The 27005-nt window shown below is 36.8% G+C and overlaps 5 protein-coding genes and 1 long non-coding RNA gene across 8 annotated transcripts in view; 2 read left to right on the plus strand and 4 right to left on the minus strand.

The window, feature by feature from the left end:
- LOC123868805 overlaps positions 1-1882 on the minus strand; it is a 3040-nt gene extending 1158 nt beyond the window's left edge. Inside the window, exons 1-2 of the mRNA XM_045911418.1 lie at positions 1444-1882; positions 706-835 (exon numbers count right to left, since the gene is read on the minus strand). Of these exons, the coding sequence (XP_045767374.1) occupies positions 706-835; positions 1444-1742 (429 nt within the window). The 5' untranslated portion in view covers positions 1743-1882. The remainder of the gene's footprint in view (positions 1-705; positions 836-1443) is intronic.
- LOC123868607 (transmembrane 9 superfamily member 4) overlaps positions 1-9445 on the minus strand; it is a 22726-nt gene extending 13281 nt beyond the window's left edge. Inside the window, exon 1 of the mRNA XM_045911162.1 lies at positions 9434-9445. The gene's annotated coding sequence lies outside the window, so the exon portion shown is untranslated. The remainder of the gene's footprint in view (positions 1-9433) is intronic.
- LOC123868855 lies at positions 2330-3364 on the plus strand. Its single transcript, XR_006796746.1, has 2 exons — positions 2330-2487; positions 3318-3364. It is a non-coding gene; the product is annotated as an uncharacterized LOC123868855 (long non-coding RNA).
- LOC123868563 (radial spoke head 10 homolog B-like) lies at positions 2781-8642 on the minus strand. 2 transcript variants are annotated; one of them, XM_045911123.1, is made up of 10 exons: positions 8528-8642; positions 7911-8112; positions 6727-7815; positions 6561-6622; positions 6334-6483; positions 5913-6206; positions 5712-5825; positions 4668-5631; positions 4202-4420; positions 2781-3559 (listed from the first exon to the last, which is right to left on the minus strand). In XM_045911123.1, the coding sequence occupies exons 3-10, from the start codon at positions 7055-7057 to the stop codon at positions 3255-3257; spliced, it is 2439 nt and encodes an 812-aa protein (XP_045767079.1). In that variant the 5' UTR covers positions 7058-7815; positions 7911-8112; positions 8528-8642; the 3' UTR covers positions 2781-3254. The 2 variants fall into 2 exon arrangements, with proteins under 2 accessions (XP_045767079.1, XP_045767087.1); XM_045911131.1 differs by lacking the exon at positions 8528-8642 and adding an exon at positions 8189-8520 and having other exon boundaries at positions 5976-6206.
- On the minus strand, positions 9440-17344 carry LOC123868653 (CDK5 and ABL1 enzyme substrate 2). 2 transcript variants are annotated; one of them, XM_045911187.1, is made up of 9 exons: positions 16897-17344; positions 16692-16795; positions 16435-16615; positions 15437-15697; positions 15072-15107; positions 13819-13933; positions 13185-13375; positions 12673-12880; positions 9440-12363 (listed from the first exon to the last, which is right to left on the minus strand). In XM_045911187.1, exons 1-9 carry the CDS (start codon positions 17223-17225, stop codon positions 12223-12225), a joined length of 1566 nt encoding a protein of 521 aa, XP_045767143.1. In that variant the 5' UTR covers positions 17226-17344; the 3' UTR covers positions 9440-12222. The 2 variants fall into 2 exon arrangements, with proteins under 2 accessions (XP_045767143.1, XP_045767151.1); XM_045911195.1 differs by lacking the exon at positions 15072-15107.
- Positions 17345-18350: 1006 nt separating this feature from the next.
- The window catches only part of LOC123868526 (E3 ubiquitin-protein ligase MIB1), a 201531-nt gene continuing 192876 nt past the window's right edge, over positions 18351-27005 (plus strand). The window contains exons 1-10 of the mRNA XM_045911082.1: positions 18351-18609; positions 18715-18910; positions 19254-19450; positions 20131-20298; positions 20640-20747; positions 21258-21443; positions 21775-21924; positions 23596-23740; positions 24354-24535; positions 24980-25249. Coding sequence (XP_045767038.1) covers positions 18499-18609; positions 18715-18910; positions 19254-19450; positions 20131-20298; positions 20640-20747; positions 21258-21443; positions 21775-21924; positions 23596-23740; positions 24354-24535; positions 24980-25249 — 1713 coding nt within the window. The 5' untranslated portion in view covers positions 18351-18498. The remainder of the gene's footprint in view (positions 18610-18714; positions 18911-19253; positions 19451-20130; positions 20299-20639; positions 20748-21257; positions 21444-21774; positions 21925-23595; positions 23741-24353; positions 24536-24979; positions 25250-27005) is intronic.

Below are 27005 nucleotides of genomic sequence, written 5' to 3' on the forward strand. Positions count from 1 at the left end.
GTATGTAGGTAGAGAGTTACAATTTTCACAAAATGTATACCTAGGAATCTAATGATAAAAGTTTAAAATGTCCGCCATGCAAATTAAAAGTAATATATTATTGTCTTGTAGGTACTTACTATGATAAAAGACAATCTATTTTAATCACTTACCTGCTTAGATTAGGGAATTGAAAAAGTAAAAAGTTTTCTAGGGTAGCGGGACTCCATCAAGTAAAAGGTAGTAACTAGTAGGTCCAGATACCTAAGAAGTTATCAGTAGCTAAAATCGTTCATGGTATAGGTACTTACCTGTACTAGAGTGTTAAGAAAATAACCACAATCTGTGACAATTTTAGGAATTACAAATCACTAAATTGAACCTGGGACTTTTAGCCCACATTTACCATCCATGCCAGAGAGGTCAAATCAATGTTTAATTATAATATATCGGCAGGCACAAAGAAAATAAGTACCTATCTAAGTACATTGTCGGCCAATATATTACGCACCTAACAGTGACATTGCGTTACATTGTCGGGCTTGCACATATTTAATTTTCTCGCAATAAATAAGTGTAAGTAGTCACATTCTTACAGTGCACTTATACTTAGTTATTATTTGGATGCCTTGATATCCCTGCCGTGCAGACTAGTATAGGGCACTAGGCGCCAGTACATGATCCTTCGAGCCGGATTAATAAAACACTCATGTATAAAAAACTTACCGGCTTAGGGACAGTTGCGTACGGATTTCTATAATCGTCTTGATGCGTGGAAACATAATCCATAACACCAAAATCAGGAGGAAGTTGTGCCAGGTTTGCATTTTTCATTAACTGATTTCTTCCAGGGGTGCTAGTTTATGAGGAATTTACTTATATGGCCAATTTAGATAGGTAGGTAGGTACTTAAGTAATGAAGACTCTTTGTTCTGACTAGGTATTCTGTTATATTAATTACCGTCGCCACACGTAGTCAAAATATAGGTACCTACCTACCTACTTAAAAGCGAGATTGAACTCTGAGATGGTTTTGAAGCTTCAATAGCTCCACGGTTAGTAGGTGAAATGAAATCTGTAGGTCATTTAAATTCAAACCACATTCGTGGGACTACTGTTATCCTATTTAATATGCTTAGTATACTAGGACAGAAATGGGAATAAATCGTTTTCATCATAGGCCATATACCTAAAATGTCTTCATTAAAAATATACCTAAATCGGGTAACGTAGCTCATGAAACTAGGGTACCTTAAGTAGTAGGTAATAGACAATAATACCTACGTGATCAGGCTTAGAGATTAAGGCTTAGAGGCTAAGTGATTATGTGACCTAACAACCAAGTTCGTGTTTAGCTTCTGTGCTAGCAAAAAGGTTGAATGAGCCTAGTAGGTAGGTAAGTACCTCTGCTTAGTAAGTTAGGTATAATACCTACCTAGCTAAAAATAAGAATTACTTACTCACTCGGTACACGGGTAAGATGTGAAATTCACCAGAGGTTTAAAAGCATACACCGGATCTGTTTTGGTAAATACTTGTTCAAGCATATGACGAGTTTCTGTTTTGCCAATCTTTTGATCCTGATCACCCCAACGCAAATAGGTGCTCAGGTGATTACTCAGTTGATCACGGTATACGTGGTTATCTTTTTTTTCTGCGTGTATTTGAAAATCCCAGTTTTCAACTTTAACATGTGGACCATACCTATTTTTCGAAAATAGGATTTGCTGTGGCTTTTTAGCCATAGGATTCTTTGTCCTCATTTTATATATTTTTATATGTCACTAAAATAGCAAATGGTTAGAAATATTTATTATTAAAAGGTAATATATAAAATGTTCAGGTAATTTGTAAATCTTTGACTGAAATGCCATATGCATCATGTCATCATGATTAGGTATCACGTCATGAAAAAATGGCATTAGCTTATTGCGCGACTTCACCTGCGAGTGTAGAGCCGGCTTTAAGCCGGCTCTACACTCGCACGTGAAGTTGCGCCGTTATTTCAGGCCGTGAATGTATGCCGCGATCTACGTGTGAACTGTGTCCCTCCACACTCGGAAATCTTCACAATCTTGTTCGTAACGTTGACGATGCGTTCACGTTTGCGCGCCGCAAACCCTTTGTTGCGGACCAAAAACCGACACTGATCGGGGAAAGGCGCGAACGCGTGGACAACATATTTTACACTCGTGATTCGCAGTTGTCGCGAGTTTTCTCGGACGTGCACTTTAAAAGTCAGTGCATAATAGCCAAACACTTGTTTCTAGGCAATAAATAAGCTAATAGATTAAAAATCGAGTCAAACTCGCATAAGAAGGTTTCCGTACCATTGTACAAGATAAAACACTTTTTCATGACAGCTATTTTGAATATTTTATTATTTGTCGATATAGCCGCAATAGAATCACATTTGTATATTTAAACCCTCCACCTATTACGGTTAACGAGATACATACAACCCGCTGACAGATAGACGGAAGAATTGACGGGTACCGGAAACTACGGGTACGGAACCTTAAAAATATTTTTCGGAAAAGTTATGAAGCGTCAAAAAAACTAAGTATATTTCTTAATACCTATTTACTAAGTACTAGCGATGTGCCCTATGGGATTTGCCACCATCCCTTATTCAATCCCCTTAGGGGATGAATTTTCAAAAATTCTTTCTTATTCTCTCTTATTTTCACCTACAATATAAAAGATAACCTTACCTACCTACATTTTGCATAGGAGTTCCATGGTTGTAACTACAAATGAAACAAATCTGTACCTAGATAGGTAGGTACTCGTAAGTAGGTACCTACGTATTTATTTTGTAAAATAGGCACTTAAAATGTTATTTTGAAGTACTAAGTAATTACATAATGTTATTTTATAGGCAGGTAGGTTTATGCTTATATTCAAATATCTACCTTACCTAGGTTATAGGTAAAATGACTGGCAAACATCTAGAGCAAAAAGCAGCGTAGTGAGGGGGAAAAGAGCGCAACGCTTGATGCAAGGGGCAAGGGCCAATTCAAAGCCGGGCAATCGCGTGCACCCGTGCGCTAGAAGTACCGTCGGATCCCCTTTGGTCCACCAAAGAGACCTAAAAATCGACTATGGCGCATTTTTCAAGTTTGCCAGTCATTATACTTACCTTAACAAAATAAATAACTGAGTATTATACCTACGTCCATGCCGTTAGGTTCAAAATACAGATCTAAGGTATATCCACGTATCTAAATGTGTCACTTAAAAGATTTTCTGAGCAGTAAACAAGCCGACAGCTTTTATTTAGATTTAGGCAAAGCTGGTATATCTGCGGTAAAAGATCTTGCAGACTTCTGTTGCAGACGAACGTCTTCATCCGTGACACGAATACTTTCTTCAACACACGCGATAAATGCTTCGAAAAATTCAAAAAATGTCATTTCCACATTCAAATCCATTATCTTGTCCGCGACGCATATTTGTGGAAATATTCGATGGCATATGTTTATTATTGTTTTAATGGACAAGTTGCTAAAGTTAAATAGTTTCAGAGGAGGATTGAAACTCAAGCTTTCACCATCGTTTTCCTCGCTTATTGGTTCATCTGAAAAATAAATAATAAATATTAAATATGTGTTTCATTCTAACAACTATCCCCATGTGTCGCCAGATAGATATATTTGCAAAAGCGCGTCTGTCATACGATATATTTTCGAAATCTGAAAGCCTGTTTCTGTCTGAAAGCCGCAACTTCAAAGTCTGCACTCGACTAGGTAGATATGTCGCAGTTTTGGATTGAGCTGCCCACAAATAAGTCATTACATAATGTACGTACCTACTCTGTGGTCATTACCTTTTGTCGTAGGTAGGTAGGTATACTAACTTCATTTCAAGAGACTTCATTAAGTAAGTCTTTTGAAAAGAGTAACTGCCGAGTTCCTTGAAGATTTTTCTTAGTAGAATGCCATGTGAATCACTGCAAATACGAGCGACTACAAAGTCGGTCCAGCTTTGGTAATGTTTCATAAGCGCCTCTAAAAAGGGGCTCGGTTGGTAGGTACTTACCTATGTGAAAGGAAAAAGCAAAAGAATTTCAGTTAAAGCTTAGAACTTGTTAAATTATTTACAAACAAAATATCTTTTCACGTAACATATGACCGTAAGGTCATATTTTGTAAGATAAACTTGATATTAAGTATAAAGCTATGTATAGCCTATACCTATAATTATTACTAGTATTAAGTACCATTTATAAAAGTTATTTCGTCGCCAAAAATGTAAGCATTCCTTCCCAGGTTATGACAATCTTGATCCACAAGGGCAGGGTTGATTTGTTCGATATCATGTGGTGGATATCGAACGGCACACAAAAATGATCTTATAGTACAAGGCTCTTCCAAACTGCAATACAATCCGTAAAGACCTTTCAGTGGCACGAACGCACCGTATCCTTCTGCCAGCTTACCTGATAAAGGTTAAAGGGGAACAATTTAATTTTCCTGACAGGTAATAAAATCAGGTAGTGCATTAAAAAACTGGTAGGTAGGTATCTAACTACGTAAAATCCACCGAAATGCTCTATACATCGTAGCAATGGTTTATTTCATTCATCACTAATTTTAAATTTTCCACCAGGTAGGTTGTGTCAGCTGTTAGGTACTAGGTATACAATTCTATGAGTACCTATCTAACCATTAAAATCATTTGCCTACCTTTTTTACGTCCAACTCCAGGTAATACATCGTTTTCCATAAAAACTCGAAAAGCACTAGCCAACATGGTGTCTGGCTTCTTTCCCGGTAATTGTCTTTTAGCATATAACTTACTCGCAACTGTTATAAGTCCGTGTTGGAATTGCCAAAAATATATTTTCTCAAACGGATTGTGAGGCGATCTTGAAAGCCATTTAGGATTCTCGTGGAATGCTATATCAATTTCCACTAGCGTCAAGCCTTTTTCATGTATATTGCAGTCATAATACAATTGCCAAAAATATAAACGAATTAAGATAGGCGTGAAATGTATTTCTTCCTTGTTACATATAGTTGCATACTGATAGTATATCTTTTTCAAATTAGTCTCGTAGCATGTTAGTGCTTTATTTAGAGAGCTCACTTCGAAATCTATCAAGTCTCCAAGACCTATTAAACCTAAGTCCTTTTGAGTTTCGTATTTTGCAACATGTGATATGTGAATATTGTTAGCTTCCATAAACTCGTTCACGATTTCAATTACAATATCTTGTTGCTTATCTATATTTTTAATTACTTGTTCTATGTGGTAAGTAAGGTCAACCGAGCTATCACATAAATTAAAACAGAAGGGTTCTTGTTGAAGTTGAGTATATTTATCAACGGCATATTCACCTTCTTGTTGTTCTCGCGTCATAACACCAACATTGTCGTCAGAAAATAAATGTTTGTTTTGTAATATAAGTCCATTGTTAGTGACTAATTTCCCAGCCCCATGCTTTTTATTATTTTTAAATTCTCCTTTATAGTGGGAACCTAATCCTAAACCCAGGTTCAGTATACCATGACCGTTGCGTGCACCCTTTTCCCAAAAGCCACGGTATGCGATCAAAGATGGCAAGGACATAGAATTATTATAACATGCATCCCAAATGTAGAATCCATATCCAGACATAACACCATTTTTCCATTCCCCTCTATAAAACTGTATCATAATTTCATTTTAAACTTGCAATAAACAGGTACCTAATCGTAAAGTTTACAGAAATCTTTAGAGTTACTTACATCATGATTTGGCCATATCATTAAACCTTTTCCTTCCCTTATGTTATGATTCCACTCTCCTTTATATCCGCTCATCTGGCAATACTCACGAGAACCAAAGCCGTGACGCACGTTCTTTGAAACAAAAAAAAAAGGGTAAGTAAACATTCCAACTTGCTTATCCAATCCAAAGGATGACAAATATTTGCAACACATACATACACCTAAAGTTAATTCAACAAAGAACAACTTGTAGCTATAGAAGACATAAGAAAATTTTCTCACGTAAATCCAGTGTCCATCGTAAGAATTTTTACTAGATCCAGAGAAACAAATAACTCCCTCGCCATGTTTGGTGCCGTAATGCCAAGACCCGGTATAAGAACGCTGTTCACGCGAGTTAACATAGAGACCTTTGCCGTGACGAAGATTTCCAGCGAAATCGCCTTCATACCATGTGTCATCTTTCCATTGAATTGTACCTTTTCCATTTATTTCGTTTTCCACAAATTGGCCCTGTTTACAAGTAGCGAGTAAGTAACTAATTTCACCATAACACAAAAAATACTAGAACGATTATGTTTAGGTAACTGTATTATAAAATATATGTAGGTATGTGTAAAAATAATAAATAGTAAATCACTAAGAAAATAGTTCCATCTGCCCACTGATAACGTCCCTCCCCATGCATGCATTTCATCGAGATTTGGCCTTCATACATGTTTCCGTTTCGAAATCGAATAATCGCCTTTTCATCTGGTCCTGCCCACCAACACATTTGCATCAAATCGCTCTATAACAGTAAATTATACCTAATATTAAATTGCAGGTAAAGAAATCGATATATGTAATAGGAAAGTACCTACCTACCTGGGTATTGCTATCATTTAACTCAATTTTAGATCGACTCTTTTTTGATTTAGATGGTTTCGCTGAAAAAAGTGGTATAAAATTATTTAATTTCCTGCCATACATTGTACAGGTACGTGCCTTTCATAAATAAAGCGATGGTAGGTGAGAAGGTAAACTAACATACCTAGTGGTCTCTTTTTCTTGCTAGTGGACGTTACATCACTGGGGGTCTTGCCAATATCAATATTAATTTCTTCAGTTTTACGTTGTTCTATTACTTCCCAAGATTCTACTATACTGTCTAGCATAGACTCGAAAAGAATGGTAATAATTTCTTTCCGAACAGACCCCCTCGGGCGGTGCCCGAGAGAGGTTCTAGAGTCACTGGCAAGTCGAGCCGTAGAAGGTCCACGCGTCGTAGACATAGCTTCATAATCATCTTTGATAAAGGCTTTCGGTACTATTACAGAGCTATCTCGTCGAGTCAAAGTTCTTTGAGAGTCTATGTAATACATAGGTAACTGTAGTTCTTATAGGTACCTATAAGTATTATACAAACTGCTTTATTGACGCATCTACCTAAAAATAAGTATTATTCTATTTCATAAAGAAATAACAATAACTTGGGGACTATTTTGGAAATACCACCGAAAATGATAGATCATTTGACATGCAATTTGATCACAATAGGTACAGTGAACAATTGACACTGACAGTATGACCTTATTTCGCAACATTGCAATTAACAAAATCTAGCCAGCATTTTGCCATCTGCATTCCCAGGTCCGAGTATTTGTAACTAATCTACAAATATCATTTAAGTAGATGATTTTCAGATATCACTTCAACCAGCTTGCACCAAACGCAACACATTAAAAATAAAATCAGCAAGCAGTTCATAAAAATAACAAGTCTAATAAACTTGAATGCTCTCGAATGAGAAAATCGTTTGTTCCTCAGATAAACTTTTAAAAGTGCTTTAGAATCGTCTAAAGAATCTATATAGTTACCACTGATTCGGAATGCCATTCCTACTGAAAAGGTCAGCAAGAAACTCGGCGGAAGATGTAGTGATCATGGTCACTTTTCAATCATCATAAGACAAATAATAACAGAGAAATATATTTTTCATATTGTTGTATTTTAACAAGAAACTTTATGTTGTTTTTCAATTTTCGTCTGTGCCGACTGCTGTTTTCGTCGTGGTTTTGAAGTCTCCTCGTTGGACTCTCTATTAACTCAGAAGTGTACGCCTCGTTTATTATACTGCGACCTATTAATACAATAAATAACGTTAATTATATTTGAATTCTCACTGATAAACTTTGCAAGTTATATAGATTAAGATTAGTTAGTATACTTATCGACCCCATTGCCAAAATTTCCTTGGATCCCAAGAGCGCCAGGTAGGAACTTGACCGTCTTGCTTTTGTTCTGAGGGCTCTGAACTAGGACTAGATTTCATCACATCCAGCGGCGTAGTGGCATTCTCGTAATAAGATGAACTTTCTGTAGTTTGATTTCCAAAGCATGAACTCAGAGAGCAGAAGACAGCGAACATGATTACAGCCTGATAGGAAAAATTTGTTAATGTAAAAAAACGTTAAATGTTAAAAAATGAGGAAGTTGAATATTAAAATATTTACCCTGGCCACCATTATATAATTTAAAATTATTACAAACGATTCATGAAATAATAATAATAGGTCTTTGTTTTCAGAGGTAAACGCGTTAATGACTAAAGACTTGGTCACCTAGTTTATATAAAATGAAACGTGACCGGACGTTACACTACACTTGCTTGACATAGTTCTTGATTCGGAAATAATACTGCATAATTTGTAACATGAGTACCTATTCAGCAACAAAACAACTAATGTTGCTTGTATCAGTCCTCAGTGATCCAAATCGAACAGTGCGAGACGTTGCGTAAAGAAATTCAATGTTTGTTACATTAATATGAGTAAATGAATTATTATCGATACCTTCCACGCATCGTCTAAGTACTTCTAAGAGCGGCGCAGCGTCAAGGCCGGGTCGCGCGGGTGTAAAGGTGGATCCACACCTGCGCACGCGCACGAACCAACACACAACGCGCATAAAACGAAAAGACGTAAAAAAGAAGTAATAACATAATTCACAAACGCAACACAATAGTGTTGCTTTGCGTTGTGCTACTGAGTTTGAACCTATCATATAAAGCACGCACGCTATCTATCTAAAGCGTCATTTCCTAGCGCGTTCGCTCTATGTGACAGGCTCAATTTTGAATAGTACAACGAAGTTGCAGCGCAGCGCTAGGATTCAGGGTTCAAAACAATATACTAAGGACAATAACTGACGCGCCCTGGTTTACACGCAACGATGAATTACACCAGTATCTTCATATACCAACTGTTGCTGAGGAAATAAACAAGTAGGTACTCCAAAAACCACAAAGTTCGTCTTGCCAAGCATCCAAACCCACTTGCCAACTCACTTCTAGCCGCCCCCAGAGTTAAAAGATTAAAACGAGCTGACGTGCTCGATGTGTGATGGACGTTGGAGCAATGGCCCTTCCGTTTTAAATCTCAAATTTAGCCCAAATAATCTGCTTATAGTCCCTCGACTGATTGCAGATAATAACAGGAAAAAAAAAATATAAAGCACGCACGCTATCTATCTAAAGCGTCATTTCCTAGCGCGCTCGCTCTATGTGACAGGCTCAATTTTGAATAGTACAACGAAGTTGCAGCGCAGCGCCTAGGATTAGCGCTATGACGTCTTGACGCGCGCTATGTACGCATTCTTTTTAACTTAAGCTTTATATTGGATTGGATTCTAGTGGAGGCACATTTCTTGAACGACCACACGTCGCGCGTCGGTCTGTCTGAAGCGGTCAAGTGATACACCAAAAGGAATTTTAATACAACTTTTATTAAATCTTTGTTAAGCATTAACAATCACATTTTATGTATAATCAACAAACTCTAGGCGTGGTACTTATTTAGCTACAGGTGTTTAATGTTCGTTGCCAGAATTATTAAAACACTAAAAAATGAAATTCCGAATTCGTACCAGACTACAATAATTTAAAATCTGCAGTTACATAAGGTTCAGTAGATCTTTTACTGGATGAGTAATTTTAATAACTACCACCATATACCATATATTTGGTCCCTAGACCTGCATTTTGCAAAATAACTTAATTATTAAATGAAAATCAAATAAAATATAGTTAGGTATTTTACGTCTATGCTTTAGCTTGACTCTTAGAAGATTATGCATGAGTTTTTATTGCTTACTTTTCTTTACTGAATTCTCAGTGTGCTTTAGACTCGAGTGTCAGCAAACAAACACATATTTCTCGTAAATAAGGGTCAACCAAAGGCACAGACACAAGATACATGTCAGAAAACATCGATGTTAATCTTGCATTAACATAAAAAGCGTTTTTGAAATATATAAGCGGAATAAACACAATTGTTAAAAAAACCTTATCACACCTTTCTTTGGCCAAAAAAAAATATTTAGCACAAACCGTACGAATGAACCGCAATTCAATAGATAACTCTTGACAAAAGTTCACTGAGTAATTCACAAATCATATAAGCGAAACTGTCTTGTTCTTCAATTACCTACCACAATATAAAAACATATTTCCCAATTCTCAACACTTACATATTTTTTCCAGTTCTTAGGTAAGTATAGCTATTATAAATTCGTTTTTCACCAAAGTTGTCCAATACAAATGTTACGCCTTAGATCTTACTAACGAATTTTACCGCTTTTATAAGCAAGGTGATGTTGATTTTATAAATAGAAGATGGTAAACTTTGAGCTGAATTAGAATTTTTAACTAAGTTCAAACTACTAAACAGCTTGAAACACTAGCTGACCAGAGAACCACAAATTCAATAAATAAATCTACATACATGTGCCTTTCAACATAGTTTACATAACCCTCCAACAGGGCTATTTTTAGTCTTGAGCACACAATATAAACGGGATTTACAGTAAACATTAAAATTATAAAAAAGGTAGATAATAATTAAATCTACTTAAATATTTTCTCTTTGGCATAATCAATGAGCAATTAGATTGCTATTTTACTACAAAAACAACGAATTAAACTGATCGCTCATTTATCACTCAGATTCTCGGAGCCATCATTCAGCTATAGCATGTAAAGAATTAATCCAGCTATTGAAAGTAAGCTATTGAGAGTATTGTAGATTTGTATAATGTCATACCTGAGTATGTTCGGATCGTCTGGAATTCCACATTATACACATTACACTCCAAAAAACTCAAATGAGTTCATGTGCATTCTGCATTTGAATATCTGTTAAACAAGTAGGCGAATCGGACTCGCACACTTTCGTACCATCGTACAAGAACTAACAGTTTTTAATGTTTTTTAATTTCATGGCAGCCATTTTTTATGTTTTTATAGCGGTTATATAGAAGAACACATTTATATTTGTGAAAAATTCAACTCTCTATCTATTAGGGTTCACGAGATACAACCCGCTAATAGATGTGCGATCAGCTTTATCCTATGTTCGTACTATTGAGATCAAGAATATCTATAAGGCAAGTAGAGTTTAATACCTATATAGTATACTGAATATTACTCTTACTTAATATTGTGTCAATTAATTAAATCGAAACTTGCTGTTTCTTGCGGAATGTACTCTATAAAGTATAGAATATCTTTGCTTCTCTTAATTTAAATCTTATTTCTTAGTTGTGTAGGATACAGTGGATGCTAATTCGGCTGTACACAAGTCACTAAATTTAATTGAAACAGTCCTATCCTTTCCCATAAGAAACATTTAAAAAAGAATAGTACTAGAAAATAGTGTTATAACTTATAATTAAAGCGAGTTACAACTATAATTTTTATTTAAAAAGTGTAAGCAAAGCAGGCGCAAATTTTTTTGTCAATGTTGCCCAAAGCGGACGAATTCTTAAGTCCGTTTCGGCACCCACCGAAGCCAAATCTCGCATATTATTTTTTGATATCTATGCAAAATAGAAATAAATATTGCTATATCTAAAACGAATTACGAGAAGCGAGCACGATTATTATTTTATAATTACTTTTCCCAGGGGCGCATTTTTGAGTACCATGTAGCGCTCCCTTATAACGATCCTAACTTCGCTTTGTAATTTTTTTGTAAAAATGTGACACGAAAATCATTTTGTTTGGTTGAAGGTGACAAGACACAAAGATTTGCATACTAGAATGAGCAGTTCATGGCCATAACGGCTATATAGGTAGATCAGCCAATGCACAAAGTAGTAATTTATTTTTGCCATAGGCAACATCTATATTGGGTGCGACCAAATTAGCACTCATTACTTGTATACGCATAATAATGTGTTAGGTACATGTTATATCTTGAAAATATTATATCTACTGTATGTACAGTAAAAACTACACTTTAAAGATAAGTTAAGGCTTAAACGGCGTTCTCGATCTTTATTAATTGTAAATGCCGACAACAATAGATAGTTCACCGGCGTAAAAGACGCATGCACGCCGCTCAAGTGTAAGGCGGCGCTGGAGTCACGAGTCCTGCAGCAGGCGAGTTAATGTTTATATCCACGAACTTGCACGCAAATTGTCCACGATGCTGGTCCGCCGGCGGTGACAGACCCGTATGCAGGGCTCGAGCGCCAGGCGGCGCCAGGGTCACGAGTCGTGTAGCAGGCGCTGGTAATGCGGGAACACCTCGTACGGGGGAACATGCAAACCGAACTCCAAGGCCACCAGCACCGCGAATTCGAACTTAATGAGGTCTTTTTTGTTCACTCTGAATGTTGTTTCTATGCGCTGTAACAATTTTTTTTCATTATTTTTTTATTGGTTTTTGAAGGAAGGACTTTTAACTTTACGGACATTTGAGTCCTAAAGACAAAAATTGAATTATCACAGAATTTTGAGTTGAGTTTTTCGCGAGAACTGTTGCTGTATCTTTTAAGTTGATATATATTATTATCACCACAATAATTTAAAGACAATTTTGTAAAATTCATAAGTTTTAAGAGATATATTAAGCTTTTTCGTTTGACTTTTAAAGAAGAAATAATATGTAATAAACTGATATTAATTGCAATATTTAATAGTAGTTTTTTCCATTACCTCAATAAGCGCCTTCAACATTTCGCCCTTCACATCGTTGAGTTTCGCGGACAGGAGCAGGCAGGCTCCCGCGCAGAGCTTCCTGTTGTCTTTGTTGATGAGGTTGGCGAGGATCAACTTCTCAAAGTAAACGTACGCCTGAGCGACGGACAACAAATCTATACCACCATTGTCATGTTTCGCTATTTTCCGCATTTCCTTTTTTATGCTGAAAATAATTCACACTAATTAGTACTAATATCATAATTACGCAAAAGTGTTTCTGCCTGCAAGCTCTACACGGCCCATCCATTTTCAAAATATGTATATGAATATTTGAGTGTTTTACCTATAATGGCACTTCTTTTGCATTCATTAAAATTTACGTCAAGTTGGATTAGATCGATTTTTCTCGAAGACCACAACTACCCAAAAAACTGCTTTAGATTGATTTAATTTTTGATATCATCTCAGAACATATTCATAAAAACCTGTCATGGCTAGGTATAAGAACACAAGAAATGCTGTTTTACCTTCTAAGCTTGCTCAGAGTTAGTTTAATGTGTGGAAACTTCTCCCTGAACTTATCGTTGAGTTCCTTTTTCAGGTCTTGAGGTCGGACATAGTCAATAATAGAAGTCATGTATGACGTGAAAGTGAGCAACGTTCTATGTTTGCCAGCTATTAACTCAGGATCATCCAGAACATTCGGCGAGTAGTGAACCTGAAAACGATTAATAAAAATTCAGTAATATAATTGCAACCATATCTCTTGACCAGGTTTACTAGGCATGGCGCCATTTAATATCATGGGAGGCAACCACCGCGCGGCTAACGTTCCCGCTTCGCAATAGCTTCGATCGCCCGTCGCGCAGCTATGAATGATGCTTAACTTTTCTAGTTCCTCACACTTTGTGTCCTAGATTGCTATTATATTCGTTCGATTAACAAATGGTTGAAAAGTGCACAGAGCTCATCTAGTATTTGCGTCTCGTAGATATGTTAATAGTGCCGGATATAGCATTTACAACGACCAGCAGAGGTGAAGGCAATTTATTTGGCAACGTCAAAGTTTATGTGGTTGTGTCAAAGCTCAATTTTAGGCAGCAGTCTCGATCGACGTTTGAATGTTATTACATAGGTATCAAATAGGTAAATGTAACTTACATATTTTTGTGATAGAAGTGTTCCTTCATCCCAATCAAAGGTTTTAGTTTCTACTGAAGAATGTGGTGGAGATGATGCCACCGTAGCTCGCTGAGATGACTCATAAGAGAAGCACCTACAAAATGTGTATTGAATTTAAAATAAAACAGCCCAAAATTTGGCTTTCCATGCAATTGTTTTACTGTCATTACTATACCTACAATGTTTAAACGTAGCATGCATTAAAATTTAAGTATTAGAGGTAAGTATTAATTATTATTATACTTGACCTTGGTGATATAATGCAATACATGCATTTATGATGTGTAGGAATATTATTAGTATATTAAATCATTGCATCAGATAGTAAGGCTGATTTATAAAGACCTTCTAACATCTTGTATTAGAATAATGGCCAATATACATATATTTTTAAATTAATAAAGAATGGGATATTATACTGTATAACAGATACTCATATGAAGTCATATATCTTGGTATGCTAAAATTCAGTTACACAGGATACATCTGTGAAGTGAATTAGCAGCAATTTATTGATGTGTTTAATATTAAAATATTTAAGTACTCTAAGTATAAAATTATTATAAGCACAATTAGATTACAAATAGTTTGAAAATGTAATAAATATTTGCAAAATATTTAACAAGCATCGAGGCATAATTTATCGCTGGCAAATATCGTAGATCAGACTTCTTTTGTCACAACTCACAACATCATTTGCAGTGACTATCTAATATTACTAGGTAAACTTTCATATTAGCAAGCAACCGAAAAAGGCGATAAAAGCTCCAAATTAATAAAATTAATAAAACTTAAAATAACATTTCAAAGAATAAGAACAAAAGTAGTTGTAATATTTTTACTTGTCTAGATTATTGCTCTAGCTCTAAATTATTGATAAATACGAGTATCTTTGTAGTATATTGTTTAAAGACCATTTGGTTAAAATTACTCTAAGTTAAGTCCATATTTGTAATGTTTTATTTTCAGTTTATTTATCAAAACAGAAATACATAATAAAGCATTTCCTAACATTAGACAGAGAAAAGTTAAGAGTTGTTAATGATATTTTATTTAATATAATATATAATATATGTATTATCTCAGCTATTCTTTTAGAATACATGTTTAATTTTCTACTCAAGTGTTGATTTTTAAATGTGTGTTTAAAAAGTCTATTTCAACCAGTGGTTCTGTACAGCGTTATATGACTAATTTTGGCATAGCATTACATAATATTCTATTAATTTTACCATTTCTTATCCTTGTGTCTCGTCAATAACTTAGTCCTGAAAATTTAAATGTTAGTGATGGCATGAGTAATGGTATGCAAAATTCCAACATGAAAAAGCAACAAGTGATTCTTAAAATGGTCATATAATCTAATAACATTATCATATTATTATGCATTAAGAAGAAAGATTCAAAGATAAAACATTTTTAATGCTGATATGTTTCGTGAATGTGTTACATAATTATGTTTTTATGTTGACATAAACGTAAAACATGGGAGTGAAATAGAGTAAAACATGCACAACAATCTTGACATTTAGTAAAAGAAACAAATCGCCATTACAACCACAATAGCTTGGTCAATACACAGTAAAATAACTATTACCTTGCAATAACGTGAGGATGTCGATTCAAGATTTTCCATGAAGCTTTATCAGCATAGTCTCCCTCGTACATCTTTTTGTACTGTTCCCTGGTACACACTCTGGATGGTATTAATAGCTTTGAGTATGATATTTCTTGACCGTTTTCTTCTTTTTCTAGCCCCATGAGGTCAAATGGATCAATACCATTATCAGTGATGGCAGATAAAGGCCTGGGTCCAGATGTATTACGTCGACGAACACCATCCTTTCGTAAATCAGTCCTGAAAACAACACATTAGGTTATTATTGTTAATAACTTTGTAGTATAAAGTCAGCCTGCTTTGTCTGCCTGTTTGATAGCATTATTCTCAAAGTTTTACTTTAACTTAGACTATTGTTGTTTTTGTGTGGTAAATTATTTTCACAATTTAAATTCACTTGTAAAAGTTTACTTAAATAAAAATATATTCTATTCTATTCTATTCCACCAGGCGTTATTTTGTTGAGCCTAAGGTTATCCGGCATAAATAAAAGTGCTGCATTGATACTACTCTTTACCAAGAGACTGAATTATATAATCATCTTGCATCAGCTGGTATAAAAATTTCATAGTAATTTAGACCTGAAATAAAGCAAATGATGCCAAGTACTATTGGAAAGATGACGCGAAGCTGTTAGCTGAGTACTTCTCAAGTAATTTCAGCACAGTACATGACAGTAACGGTACTTCTAACAAAACGTTGAGGCTTCAAAGTCACTAGCAGGTGCCAAATGTTCGTTACATTTGATGCAGGTAGCCCACAAATTAGCACTATTTTTCTTTGATTTTAATACATAACCTAATATTTGAAATATTGTTGATTCAGGATCATACTGAGAGTTCTCTTACTTTTAATTCACTCTGATTTTGGGATGTGGTGCCTACAGTCTTCTTTGCTAAAACAAGTCTGATAATTGCTATCTCCACCAATATTTGTATAGTTCTTTTCCCCAATTTGAAATATACTATGATACTTACCGGACACCTCTAACAGTTTTTGAATATGGAATTGTACTAAACAAAACACAGGGTACACCTTGTGTTGGCGCAAATGCAAGCCTTTCATCCTTGAAAGAAACTCCTTTAGTTGATTTCACCATTCTTATCTCTTTGTTATAGGAATTTTCTGGAATGCAAGTACTGCTTGTGCGAAAACGGCCTACAAAAATAATCACATACATAAACATAATTAATTTACTGTTGTAGTATACTGACTTACAAAAAACAGCTATTACCAAAATTTAAGCTTTCAGAGCTGCTTTTATCATCTTGGGTAATTGCAACAACCTTTCTCGCTCTTAATGAAGAGCGTCTGTCTTTAAACCCTTCAGAGGAGCATCTGTGAAAAAGAATTAAGCTTGTGGTTCAATCCTTATTAAGTATTTCTTTAAATATGTTGGTCTTTAGCTGGGTGATATTTTGCTCTACAATAATACCTACCTTTCTCTATAAGAACTATTAAGTCCTTTAACTGGGGTCACAGCTGCTTGTTCAGAATCTGAACTTATTGAATTATTGTCACCACCAAATCGTTGGATGGGACTTGTTTGCGGTTTAATTTTGTTCCAAGCACTATTACGGGACGCATCCTTATTATAATTTTGGGTTTCTCTTGCAGAATCACACTTGTCGGTTTTTGAAGACTTCTTATCCACAATTTTACATAATTCTGTATCCATGAAAGATCCGTCCAGTGAGATATTGGAAAGGAATGTCACAGCTGCTAAACGTCTCCGAGCTTTTTCATATTTATTGCGATTATACGACATGACGATACTTTTAATAATCAGCGCAGATGAGGTATAAAAAGCAATTTTATTTTAGATAAATCTGATCATAAATATTTTTCACACAATAGTAACCACATATGTGTATTTATGTTGTCACTTGTCAATGTTATTTTCTTTTTTTCTTTTTTTTTTTTTTTTTTCTTTAAATCTGGCTTTACTCTGATTAGCCAATGTCAAGTTTGTGATATTTTCAAGTTATTGAATTTATACAAGTATGGACTCCGTCTGCGCCGGCGCCCGCCGACATACGCTCGGCGCCCCTTTAGAGCGCTTCCCAGTCAGTTCCACCACCAAAAAACACCAACTAACACAAAAACCAGCCACTCTTAACAAAAAAAAAAAACACTCCAAATAAGCACAGCACGCGCGCCAGCAAACGCCATCGCAGACGAAGTCCATGTCATTTTCTGTGGTAATTTTTGTTGTTTTGAATTGTATTCTGTGGCTTGTGTTCTCGATCGAATGTGAAAATGGGAAATCGGTAGAATGCCTTCCAAAAATCGGTATATTCATATCCGAGATCGGTATTTATAAAAAAATAATGTCAAATATTTGCGTTATGAAACATCATTAACTATAGGTCCTAATATATTAGGTAGCTATTATAGGTTTTGAATATAGTGACCATTGTCACTGAGTTGTGAATTACTTACAAATCCATTAGCTCTAAAACTAAAAGTAAAATCTAGATAACTACAGTGTTATAGACAATTATTTCAAAATGCAAAAAAAATTATATGTAGTGTGTTACTTTCATAACATTATCATTCGTAACCTTTCGTAACATATTTTTTTATCTATGCTTAAACATGGTATGAAGAAGTAGAAATTCCCTTTTCCCGATTTGAGTATGCTTCTTGGGTAAAGAATAACGTAGTTGGGTGTTAGCCAAAGAGTAAAGGTTGGTGTTAGCCTTTTGAACCATGTGGAGGGTGCTACCATGTATTTTTTTTCCAAACGCCGATGGGGAAAATCGTGAAGTTTTTCTAGTATACTCCTGGTCTGTGTAGTATATTTCAGTATTTCAATTGGGCCAGATAGGGCATTCGGTACGAATTCCGTAAAATCGGTACCTATCTAATAAATAAACTTCAAATTCAAAAGTCAAAAAACTCAAAATGTCAAAGTCATGTCAAGTTCCATTCGAGGTCGTCACTCTTTTTAACAAACATAAATAAAACGATTTAAAATTAAACAAACTTTACACAAAAATTGTTTGCTTTTATTACTCTGCTGCAAGCTAAAGGTATAAATGGAGCCTAACGCTCCAGGCTCGTCAACCTCGTCCAGAGCCACGAAATTTATGATGGAAGGTGTCGGGGCACGGGTTATAAGAGGACCTGACTGGAAATGGGGGAAACAGGTAGATTAAATTACTATTGTTTATATCAGTAGTTTACCTCTCAGATTGAGGTTTACATAAGGTCAGTTGTAGCTAAATATGTACTATGATATATATTTTTTGAAGGATGGTGGTGAAGGGCATGTAGGCACCGTAAGAAACTTTGAATCCCCCGAAGAAGTAGTTGTGGTCTGGGACAATGGCACTGCAGCAAATTATAGATGTTCCGGAGCTTATGATTTACGTATTTTGGACAGCGCTCCAACAGGTGTCAAACATGAGGGTACTATGTGCGACACATGCAGGCAACAACCAATATTTGGTAAAACAATTTTTTTGTTTATTTATAGATATGGTATACTACGAGTATATTTTAAGTAAACTTGAGCACTAGGTACCTACTTGGAGATGTAAAATAAATTTTCTTTGAAGTAGTATGTTGTGCTAATTTGGTTGTGCACAAACCCTATATATAATCAATTTATAGCTGTGCTATGCTATCCTTTCCTTTCCTGTACAGTACATTGTGAAGGGAATAACACTATTTTTAGACATGCCTATTAAGCTTCTAAGCCACCAAAAAGATTGACTCGAACTATACTTTCATTCTGATTTAACTTATTTCTCCACTTAAATATTACTAATACTAATTTGGTATATTTTAGGTATTCGGTGGAAGTGTGCTGAGTGTAGTAATTACGATCTATGCTCTGTCTGCTACCATGGGGACAAGCATCATTTACGTCACAGGTTTTACCGTATCAGTGCTCCTGGGGCACAGCGATGCTTGGTGGAGCCTCGACGTAAAAGCAAGAAACAAGCAGTTAGAGGCATATTTCCAGGAGCAAGAGTTGTGAGAGGGGTTAGTTTAAAGCCCATTGTATATGCATTGGGATGTTCTACAGTATTTCTCTAATTTAACAAAATCTCTAAATTAAATTGACGGGTTTAAAATTTGTGCAATATTCCTAATAGAAAAGGATTGATTGCTTTATTTTAATTTTATACTTGTCCTAACACATCCACGTCTAGTTTTTGTAGTGATACAGCTGTGTGTATCTTGAACGCGATTTTGAATCACGACAGTAGAGATTTAGAATTGTGGGCAAAGCTACACAAGTCAGTGACTAAGAGATGCATCATTACAGTATAGTGAGCTTTTTGCGTCTGTATCGCCGCAAAAAGTCGCAGTGGACGATCTCCCTTTTTGATTGTGTTCAACAAAATTAACCCCATTGTGTAAAAACTACCTATTGCTTGATTTGTCAGTAAACCATATAATAATATTATAAACTGTTTTACTTGTTTTACCATATAATCACACTAATATTATAAATGCGAAAGTTTGTGTGTGTGTGTGTATGTTTGTTACTCCTTTACCCAAAATTGTGGGCATTATCTACTTGATACAAAACTAGCTTGGATGCTAAACTAGTAGTCCATAGACTACTTTTTATCCCAGAAAATCAAAGAATTCCCACAGGTTAAAAACCAATCAAAGAAGACAAAGTCGCAGGCATCATTAAGTGTAAAATATTTCAGGTGGATTGGCAATGGGAAGACCAAGATGGTGGCAATGGGAGACGGGGAAAAGTCAACGAGGTACAAGACTGGTCAGCCGCCAGCCCACGCTCTGCTGCTTATGTTGTGTGGGACAACGGAGCCAAGAACTTGTACAGGGTTGGTTTTGAAGGAATGGCTGATCTAAAGGTATTCAAATATTCTTTAAACGTCAAAACATGCTTGTACAGTCTTATTTATGCATTGCTAAGAAAAATATAAACATTTAATTTTTGAACTCCTTTACTAACATTGCAGAGTATAATATATTATTATTTATTTGTGAAGCATTCAAGGTTGTTCAGTTCCCATTTAGTATGCATTTCCTTGTTTACCACTGAATTCATTCATTGTTGTTTTTTTTTGTGTTTTAGTGACAAAGATTAATTTTGAATGTAGATTGAACCACTAATTTTTTTAAGATGATTTCTAGTATTCTAAACACCCTATTTTGAATTAAATTTTATAGTAAATAAATCTGATTTTTTCAGGTGGTAAACGATGTGAAAGGTCAAAATGTTTATAAGGAGCATTTACCTCTCTTAGGTGAATTGGGTCCTGGCAGAACTGGGCCTCATGGCCTGCAAGTTGGTGATCAAGTAAGTTGATAAATATCCATAATGTAATTTCGCATCTCTGGTGGTACTTTAAAGATCAAGAGACTTAATTCACAATAATAAACAGACTGTTAATATAATCTCTCGTACCTAGGCTAAGGGATGATTTATGCTAGACTGTGCCTGGCCCGAGCCGTCCCACGTTCGAGGCACGTCCAACGCTTAGACGATCCACGAATTGCCATTTTGAATGAAGAAACGTAACAAGGCTAGGAAGACTCTTATCTATGGGACTTCTAGACTCTAGAGTGAGGAAATATGAGAAGTGCTACCAACTGCATTATCTGTTTTTCTTTGGTACTGCCCGCACCGCAAACTTCTCTGTTAGATCATGGTCAGTTCTTGCGTTTAGCCTGAAATGTGCAATCACTGAAAAGCGTAGTCGATCCCCGTTTCAATATTCCTTTCCTTTTTAAGGAAGAAGCATTTGCATAGAAATAAGATATTAATATGCTGTTATTATTTTTTAAATATTGTCTTAATTTGTTCCAGGTAAATGTAGATTTGGATTTAGAGATAGTCCAGTCATTGCAACATGGGCACGGCGGATGGACGGATGGGATGTTTGAATGTCTCAGTACTACAGGCACAGTTGTTGGCATTGACGAGGATCACGATATTGTTGTAACGTATCCTAGCGGCAACCGTTGGACCTTCAATCCTGCTGTGTTAACTAAGGTACGAACTACGTACATTTGCATTTAGTACAGTAGATGCAGCATACTCGCTTAGCGTATTTAAACTGGAATCATACTTGCGTGTCTTGTTGTGTAGTGACACGTTAGAAGCGTATCGGTTTTAAGCTTTTAGAGATTTTTCCAAGGGTCATAACTTTCAAAATATATACTTATTTTACTAAATTTAATATTTTAGGGCATAGATAATGGAGAGATAAATCGATGTCTGGCTTAATTTTAGGACTATTACAACAAATAATAGAATAATAGTCATAATACGTTTGTATGGAGAAGCGCGCAAGAAGGGCCGCCTTAAAGCTTGTTCATTGTAGGTATGCAGCGGGAGCTTAACGGCGTCGACGTCAGCGGCTAGCGCGGGCGGCGGCTTCGCGGTGGGCGACCTGGTGCAGGTGTGCGCCGACCAGGAGCGCGTCAAGGCGCTGCAGCGCGGCCACGGCGAGTGGGCCGAGGCTATGGCACCGGTAGGGGTCGCGACTTCCGTTTTACTTGTGCCTCACAGGTCATGCTAGCTTAAGACCAAGCTTACACTAAAACCAAACAATGTCAAATTTCAAGCTCCTTTACCATCATAGGAAGAACTTTCACATAATTGAATACATATTTAAAATATACCAATTTTGCGTATTGAAATCTTAATTTTTTTGGTTTTAGTGTAAGCGTGCCTGTATTTAGAAATGGACCTTGGGTATTGGTGTGGGTGACTACGGTAGACAACCTGGTGTATGTGTGCGCCAACCAAGAGAGAAGACGCATTACAGACACAGGGAGTGGGCCCTTTCGGAATGAAGGGAATGGAAGAAATCAGTTTTCGTACCTGAGTTAATCTATGCCTATTTAGCCTGTGTCTTAATACTCAAATTTGTACAGACATAGACCTAGTCCTCGAAAACAAACGTGTTCACATAAATGAAAGTCATGGTGTAAGTTACGTATCCAACCAGTTTGCTCATCAACTTTTCTTGGATCTCGTTTTAGGGCCTGTTAATGGTGATAACCTAATGGTTAAGCCGTCGGCCTCCTATTCGGGGGTCCGCGGTTTGATCCTGGGCCGACCTTTTGGGCGTTACGTTTTAAACCTTTTGACGAACCTTCCCGGCCCAGTGTGAGCACTGTAGTCTTATACGAGTAAGTGGGAGGTCCCGGGTTCGATTCCTGGCAGGGGCAATTTGAGAATTTATATTTTCTAAATTATCCCTGGTTTACAATGTTACCACCTTACCAGCAAAGCCGTGCTGCCAAGCGAATTAGTGTTCCAGACTGATGCCGCGTAGATACTGATCAACCGCGTAGTTACCCCTTCCAAGTTAGCACGCGTCCATCTTAGACTGCATCATCAATTACCATCAGGTGAGATCGCAGTCAAGGGCTAACTTGTGTCAGAATAATAAAAAACGATTAAATATCACATTGAAGGAAAACAAAGTGAGGAAACCTGTGTTTCTGAGAATTCCCCATAATTTTATCAATGGTGTGGGAATTCTGCAAATCTGTTGCAAGTGCATCATCTAGTACGTGCACGCGTTGTATTGCACTATCGGATTCATTTGTATGCAATGAAGAATGAACTCTTCGTCTTGCTGAAATAAACAAGTTTAATTTTTTAAATGCCTGTTTCTTGTTTATCTTTTGACTTGATTTTAAAGTTAACTGAATATAAGAATTATCACTTCCTACCTGAATGCTTAACTGTTCGTTTTTATGGTTACGTATCTCCAGAGAAAAAACGAACCCTTAAGAACCCCTTTGTCGCCTGTCTTATGTCTATCTGTCTGTCGAGACCGGTCAAGGGAATCAAAACGTATAGAGTAAACGTACAAAATAAAACAAATACTACCCGTTGACCTAGAATTATGAAAGGCAGGTAGCACTGTCTTATAGTACAAGTAAAGGGAACAATCCGGAAAACATGAAGATGACGTTACATCGCAAAAAAATTAAATAGTGTTATTTCTTATACGATGGTACGGAAGCCTTCGGGTGCGAGTCCGACTCGCACTTCACCGGTTTTTATTTAACATTAACTTTGAATAGATTATATCGACAGTTCAAAACTACTGTCGTGACATATTCATATATTCAGAGAATGCAATTTGTACTATGACATAAATCTAGTTTGGTGATTTTTCTTGTAGACGCTCGGTAAAATTGGTCGCGTGCAGCAGATTTATCACGATAACGATTTGAAGGTAGAAGTTTGCAACACTTCATGGACTTACAATCCGAATGCGGTCACCAAAGTTGCGTCTTTCGATGGCAGCATTCCAGGAAACTCATCAGGTATATTGAATTTGTAGTCTACTTGTTATGTAATATACGAATTTTACTTTACTTAGAGCCGTGATAGCCTAGTGGTTAGGACGTTCGCCTCTTATTCGGGAGGTCGGGGTTTCGATCCCGGGCACGCACCTCTAACTTTTCGGAGTTAAATATGTACACTCGCTTTAACGGCGGAAAACATTGTGAGGAAACCTGCATGCCTAAAAGTTCTCCATAATGTTCCCAAAGGCGTGTGAAGTCTGCCAATCTGCAATTGACCAGTGTGGTGGACCATGACACAACCCTTCTGAGAAGAGACCTATGCTCTGTAGCGTGTCGGTGATTGGTTGATGATGACACGAATTTTTGTGGGCGGAATTTTGACGTTGGTCTAGATATAGACTTATCATTTTTTTAAAGAATATTTGCAATCTTAAATTTCTAATATTCCGCTTTCCCCTCCAACTAAGCGTACAGCTTATATACTAGAATAATACGACAAAAGTGCAATCATTGCCTTAAGTTTAACATGAGTTTAACCAACTAGTACCGGCCGTAGCTAGTTATAGCCGGCTGAAACTAGGTGCAACCGCACTTTGGTTTCAGCCGTTTCATATTCAATGTTTTACCGTAGGTGATCGTCTGTCAGTGCTTTTGAAGAAGCTGTTCGAGTCTCATGTGACGGGGGACGCGAATGAGGAGCTGGTGAAAGCGGCCGCGAACGGCGACGCGGCGCGCTGCGCAGACATCCTGGCTCGTACGGACGGTGCGCAGGCCGACGTCAACGGCGTGTATGGCGGCCACACCGCTTTGCAGGTATTTATACTATTAGGATAGCCTAGTGGTTAAGAAATCGATTTCCAGTTAAGGGGGTCCGGGGTTTGATCACAGGCACGCACCCTTTACCTTTCAGGAATTAGATATTACTATCATTTGCGGTGAAGGAAAACGGTGGTCTCAAAGGTGTGTGAAGTCTGCTAATCCTTACTAGTGGACCCTTCCCATTCTAAGAGGAGACCCGTGATCAATAGTAGGCCGATGGATTGAGATGATATACATTGATATATTATATAATTCTAAATTTTCCAATTCTTAAGATTGCCTGGTAGAGATCGCTAATAAACGGTAAAGCCGAATTTTGTATCCTACTTCAGGCTGTATTTTCTACTCTTGCCTTCTTGTGGTGGTACAAATAAAGTGTATAGTAAAAATAATATTATAATTATGGATTGATTACTATTTGATATTGAATTGGTGCAGGCGGCGGCACAAAACGGGCACGTAGAAGTGATCCGCGCCCTGGTGGACGCGGGCGCCGAGGCGGACGCGGAGGACCGCGACGGCGACCGTGCGGCGCACCACGCGGCCTTCGGTGACGAGTCCGCGGCCCTGCGCGCACTGGCAGGCGCCGGCGCCGACCTCAACGCCAGGAACCGCCGCCGCCAGACGCCGCTGCACATCGCCGTCAATAAGGGCCACCTCGCCGTAGTGCGCACGCTACTCCAACTCGCCGTTCATCCCAGCTTGCAAGTAAGTGTTCTAGGCGTCGGCGGCTATTAGGCCGTCACGGCATCAAACCATTCTGAGACTTTGATTAGATTGATCCTGTAATATGGATGTTGCCAGCTAATCAAATCTGCATCTCATCCAGCGTCAAAAGTCGAGCATACAATCAGAGATTCTATAAATTGAAGAAATGCGATGTCATAAACATTTGACGCGCTTGTTTAGTTTTCAATTGATTTAAAATGTTAACGAAAACGTACGTTAATCACATACTAAGCCAAAGTCACACAACTCTGCCATTAGGGCGTCGTAGACTTGATTCACCTGGGTCCTAGGTGAATCAAGTAGACGCCAAGTGTAAATTTTCAAGTAATGTAATAGGTACGTGCTTTGGCGTAAATCTGAAGTTGTCGACATATTTATTTGACATCTCAAGTTTTCAACTGAAAAGTTTCACTTACACTAGAAGGTTGGTAGTTAGTGCCGTTAGCCGTCTGACAAACTTCGATGATAATGATTTGTAAACTCATAATGATGTAGTTAAGGTTCAACGTGCTATCCTGGATACGTCATGACTCATGAGACAGCTTTATTTACAAATATTAACTCCTGAAGTGGTTTGTAAATAAAGTAGTTCAGACACGAGTAACAACATAAACAAAACAAACATTTTTGATCTACGTTATAGAACTTTCGAACTTCATTATTCTTATGGGGAGATTACGTAAGAAAACGAAGTTTGAAAGTTCATTTTCGGCCTTTGGCCAAAAGCTAAAGTTTTGATTAAAATGTTCATAAAAATAAGTTATGAAGTTTATTCTGAATAATTTGTGAACTTACGACCGCGTTCCTATCATATTCCTTTTGACATGTTCGTAAAGTGCACTAAAGTCTACAATACGTATGTACGTGTATAGGTAAGTAACAGCAACGTGGAAAAGTTATTGTGCAAGTGAGTCGCAGTGTTAGTTTTATGACGTAGCAATTTATCACAAGAGCGTTTCTCAGCGTCTGGGAACTAAATTACATAATGCTGAGTATGTGGAAATGTTGTGCTCATATACTCGCTGACTTTGCTATAAAGCATGGAAGTTGATCTTAATACCTACTAAGTACTAACCAAATCTTAGTTTGCTCATAGTGGATGAATTCTGCTAATTCAAACACTTAAAGACGTAATAATATATGTCGTTAACTTGTATAGTCCGTAAGAGTCCGTACATAAAGAAAACTCACTCGCCATTTTAACTTCATATGTCAACTGTCATGTCAATGTACGGGTCATTTTTAAATTATGGACTAAAAACGTGCCTTTGACGTGACAGTTGACACATAAAATGGCGAGTGATAGCTCATTTAGTACGCAATATACGTACAATTAGTTTTCTTTAAATATAATAAAAAATACTAGACCTTTTTTATTCTGTTGTAATTTGATTTCGGAATTTTTCTCTACAAAAAAAAAATTAACTAAAATCTGAATATATATAAGGGAAATGTGACTGACTGACTGACTGACTGGTATCTATCAAATACACAGCTCAAACTAATGGACGGATTGGGCCGGACAGAAAGGGTTTTTGAAAATTCGAACCCTAAAGGGGTAAAATAGGGTTTTGGAATCTGTTTAGTCCACGCGAACGTAGTTCGGGCATAAGCTAGTCCTACAATATATGTATTTAGAGAAAACATCTCCAAAACAATCGCATTTCAAACTGAAAATTATTTATCATTATTCCTTCGTATTATTTCTGCCAAATCTCGCAAAGGACCATTCTCT

Source organism: Maniola jurtina, chromosome 1, assembly GCF_905333055.1.
Source record: "Maniola jurtina chromosome 1, ilManJurt1.1, whole genome shotgun sequence".
NCBI lineage: Eukaryota > Metazoa > Arthropoda > Insecta > Lepidoptera > Nymphalidae > Maniola > Maniola jurtina.

Bases quoted from the DNA above. Each gene is read 5' to 3' on its own strand.
- LOC123868563 (XM_045911123.1), bottom strand. From the start codon at position 7,057: ATGTATTACATAGACTCTCAAAGAACTTTGACTCGACGAGATAGCTCT. The intron at 6,623-6,726 runs GTATGTTAGTTT...CACTTTTTTCAG, and splicing joins CAAGAAAAAGAGACCACTAG to CGAAACCATCTAAATCAAAA. The intron at 3,560-4,201 runs GTACTTAATACT...TTTATTTTTCAG, and splicing joins CGAAATAACTTTTATAAATG to ATGAACCAATAAGCGAGGAA.
- LOC123868653 (XM_045911187.1), bottom strand. From the start codon at position 17,225: ATGTCGTATAATCGCAATAAATATGAAAAAGCTCGGAGACGTTTAGCA. The intron at 16,616-16,691 runs GTAATAGCTGTT...TTATTTTTGTAG, and splicing joins CTCTGAAAGCTTAAATTTTG to GCCGTTTTCGCACAAGCAGT. The intron at 12,881-13,184 runs GTAAAACAGCAT...AATTATTTTCAG, and splicing joins ACTCTGAGCAAGCTTAGAAG to CATAAAAAAGGAAATGCGGA.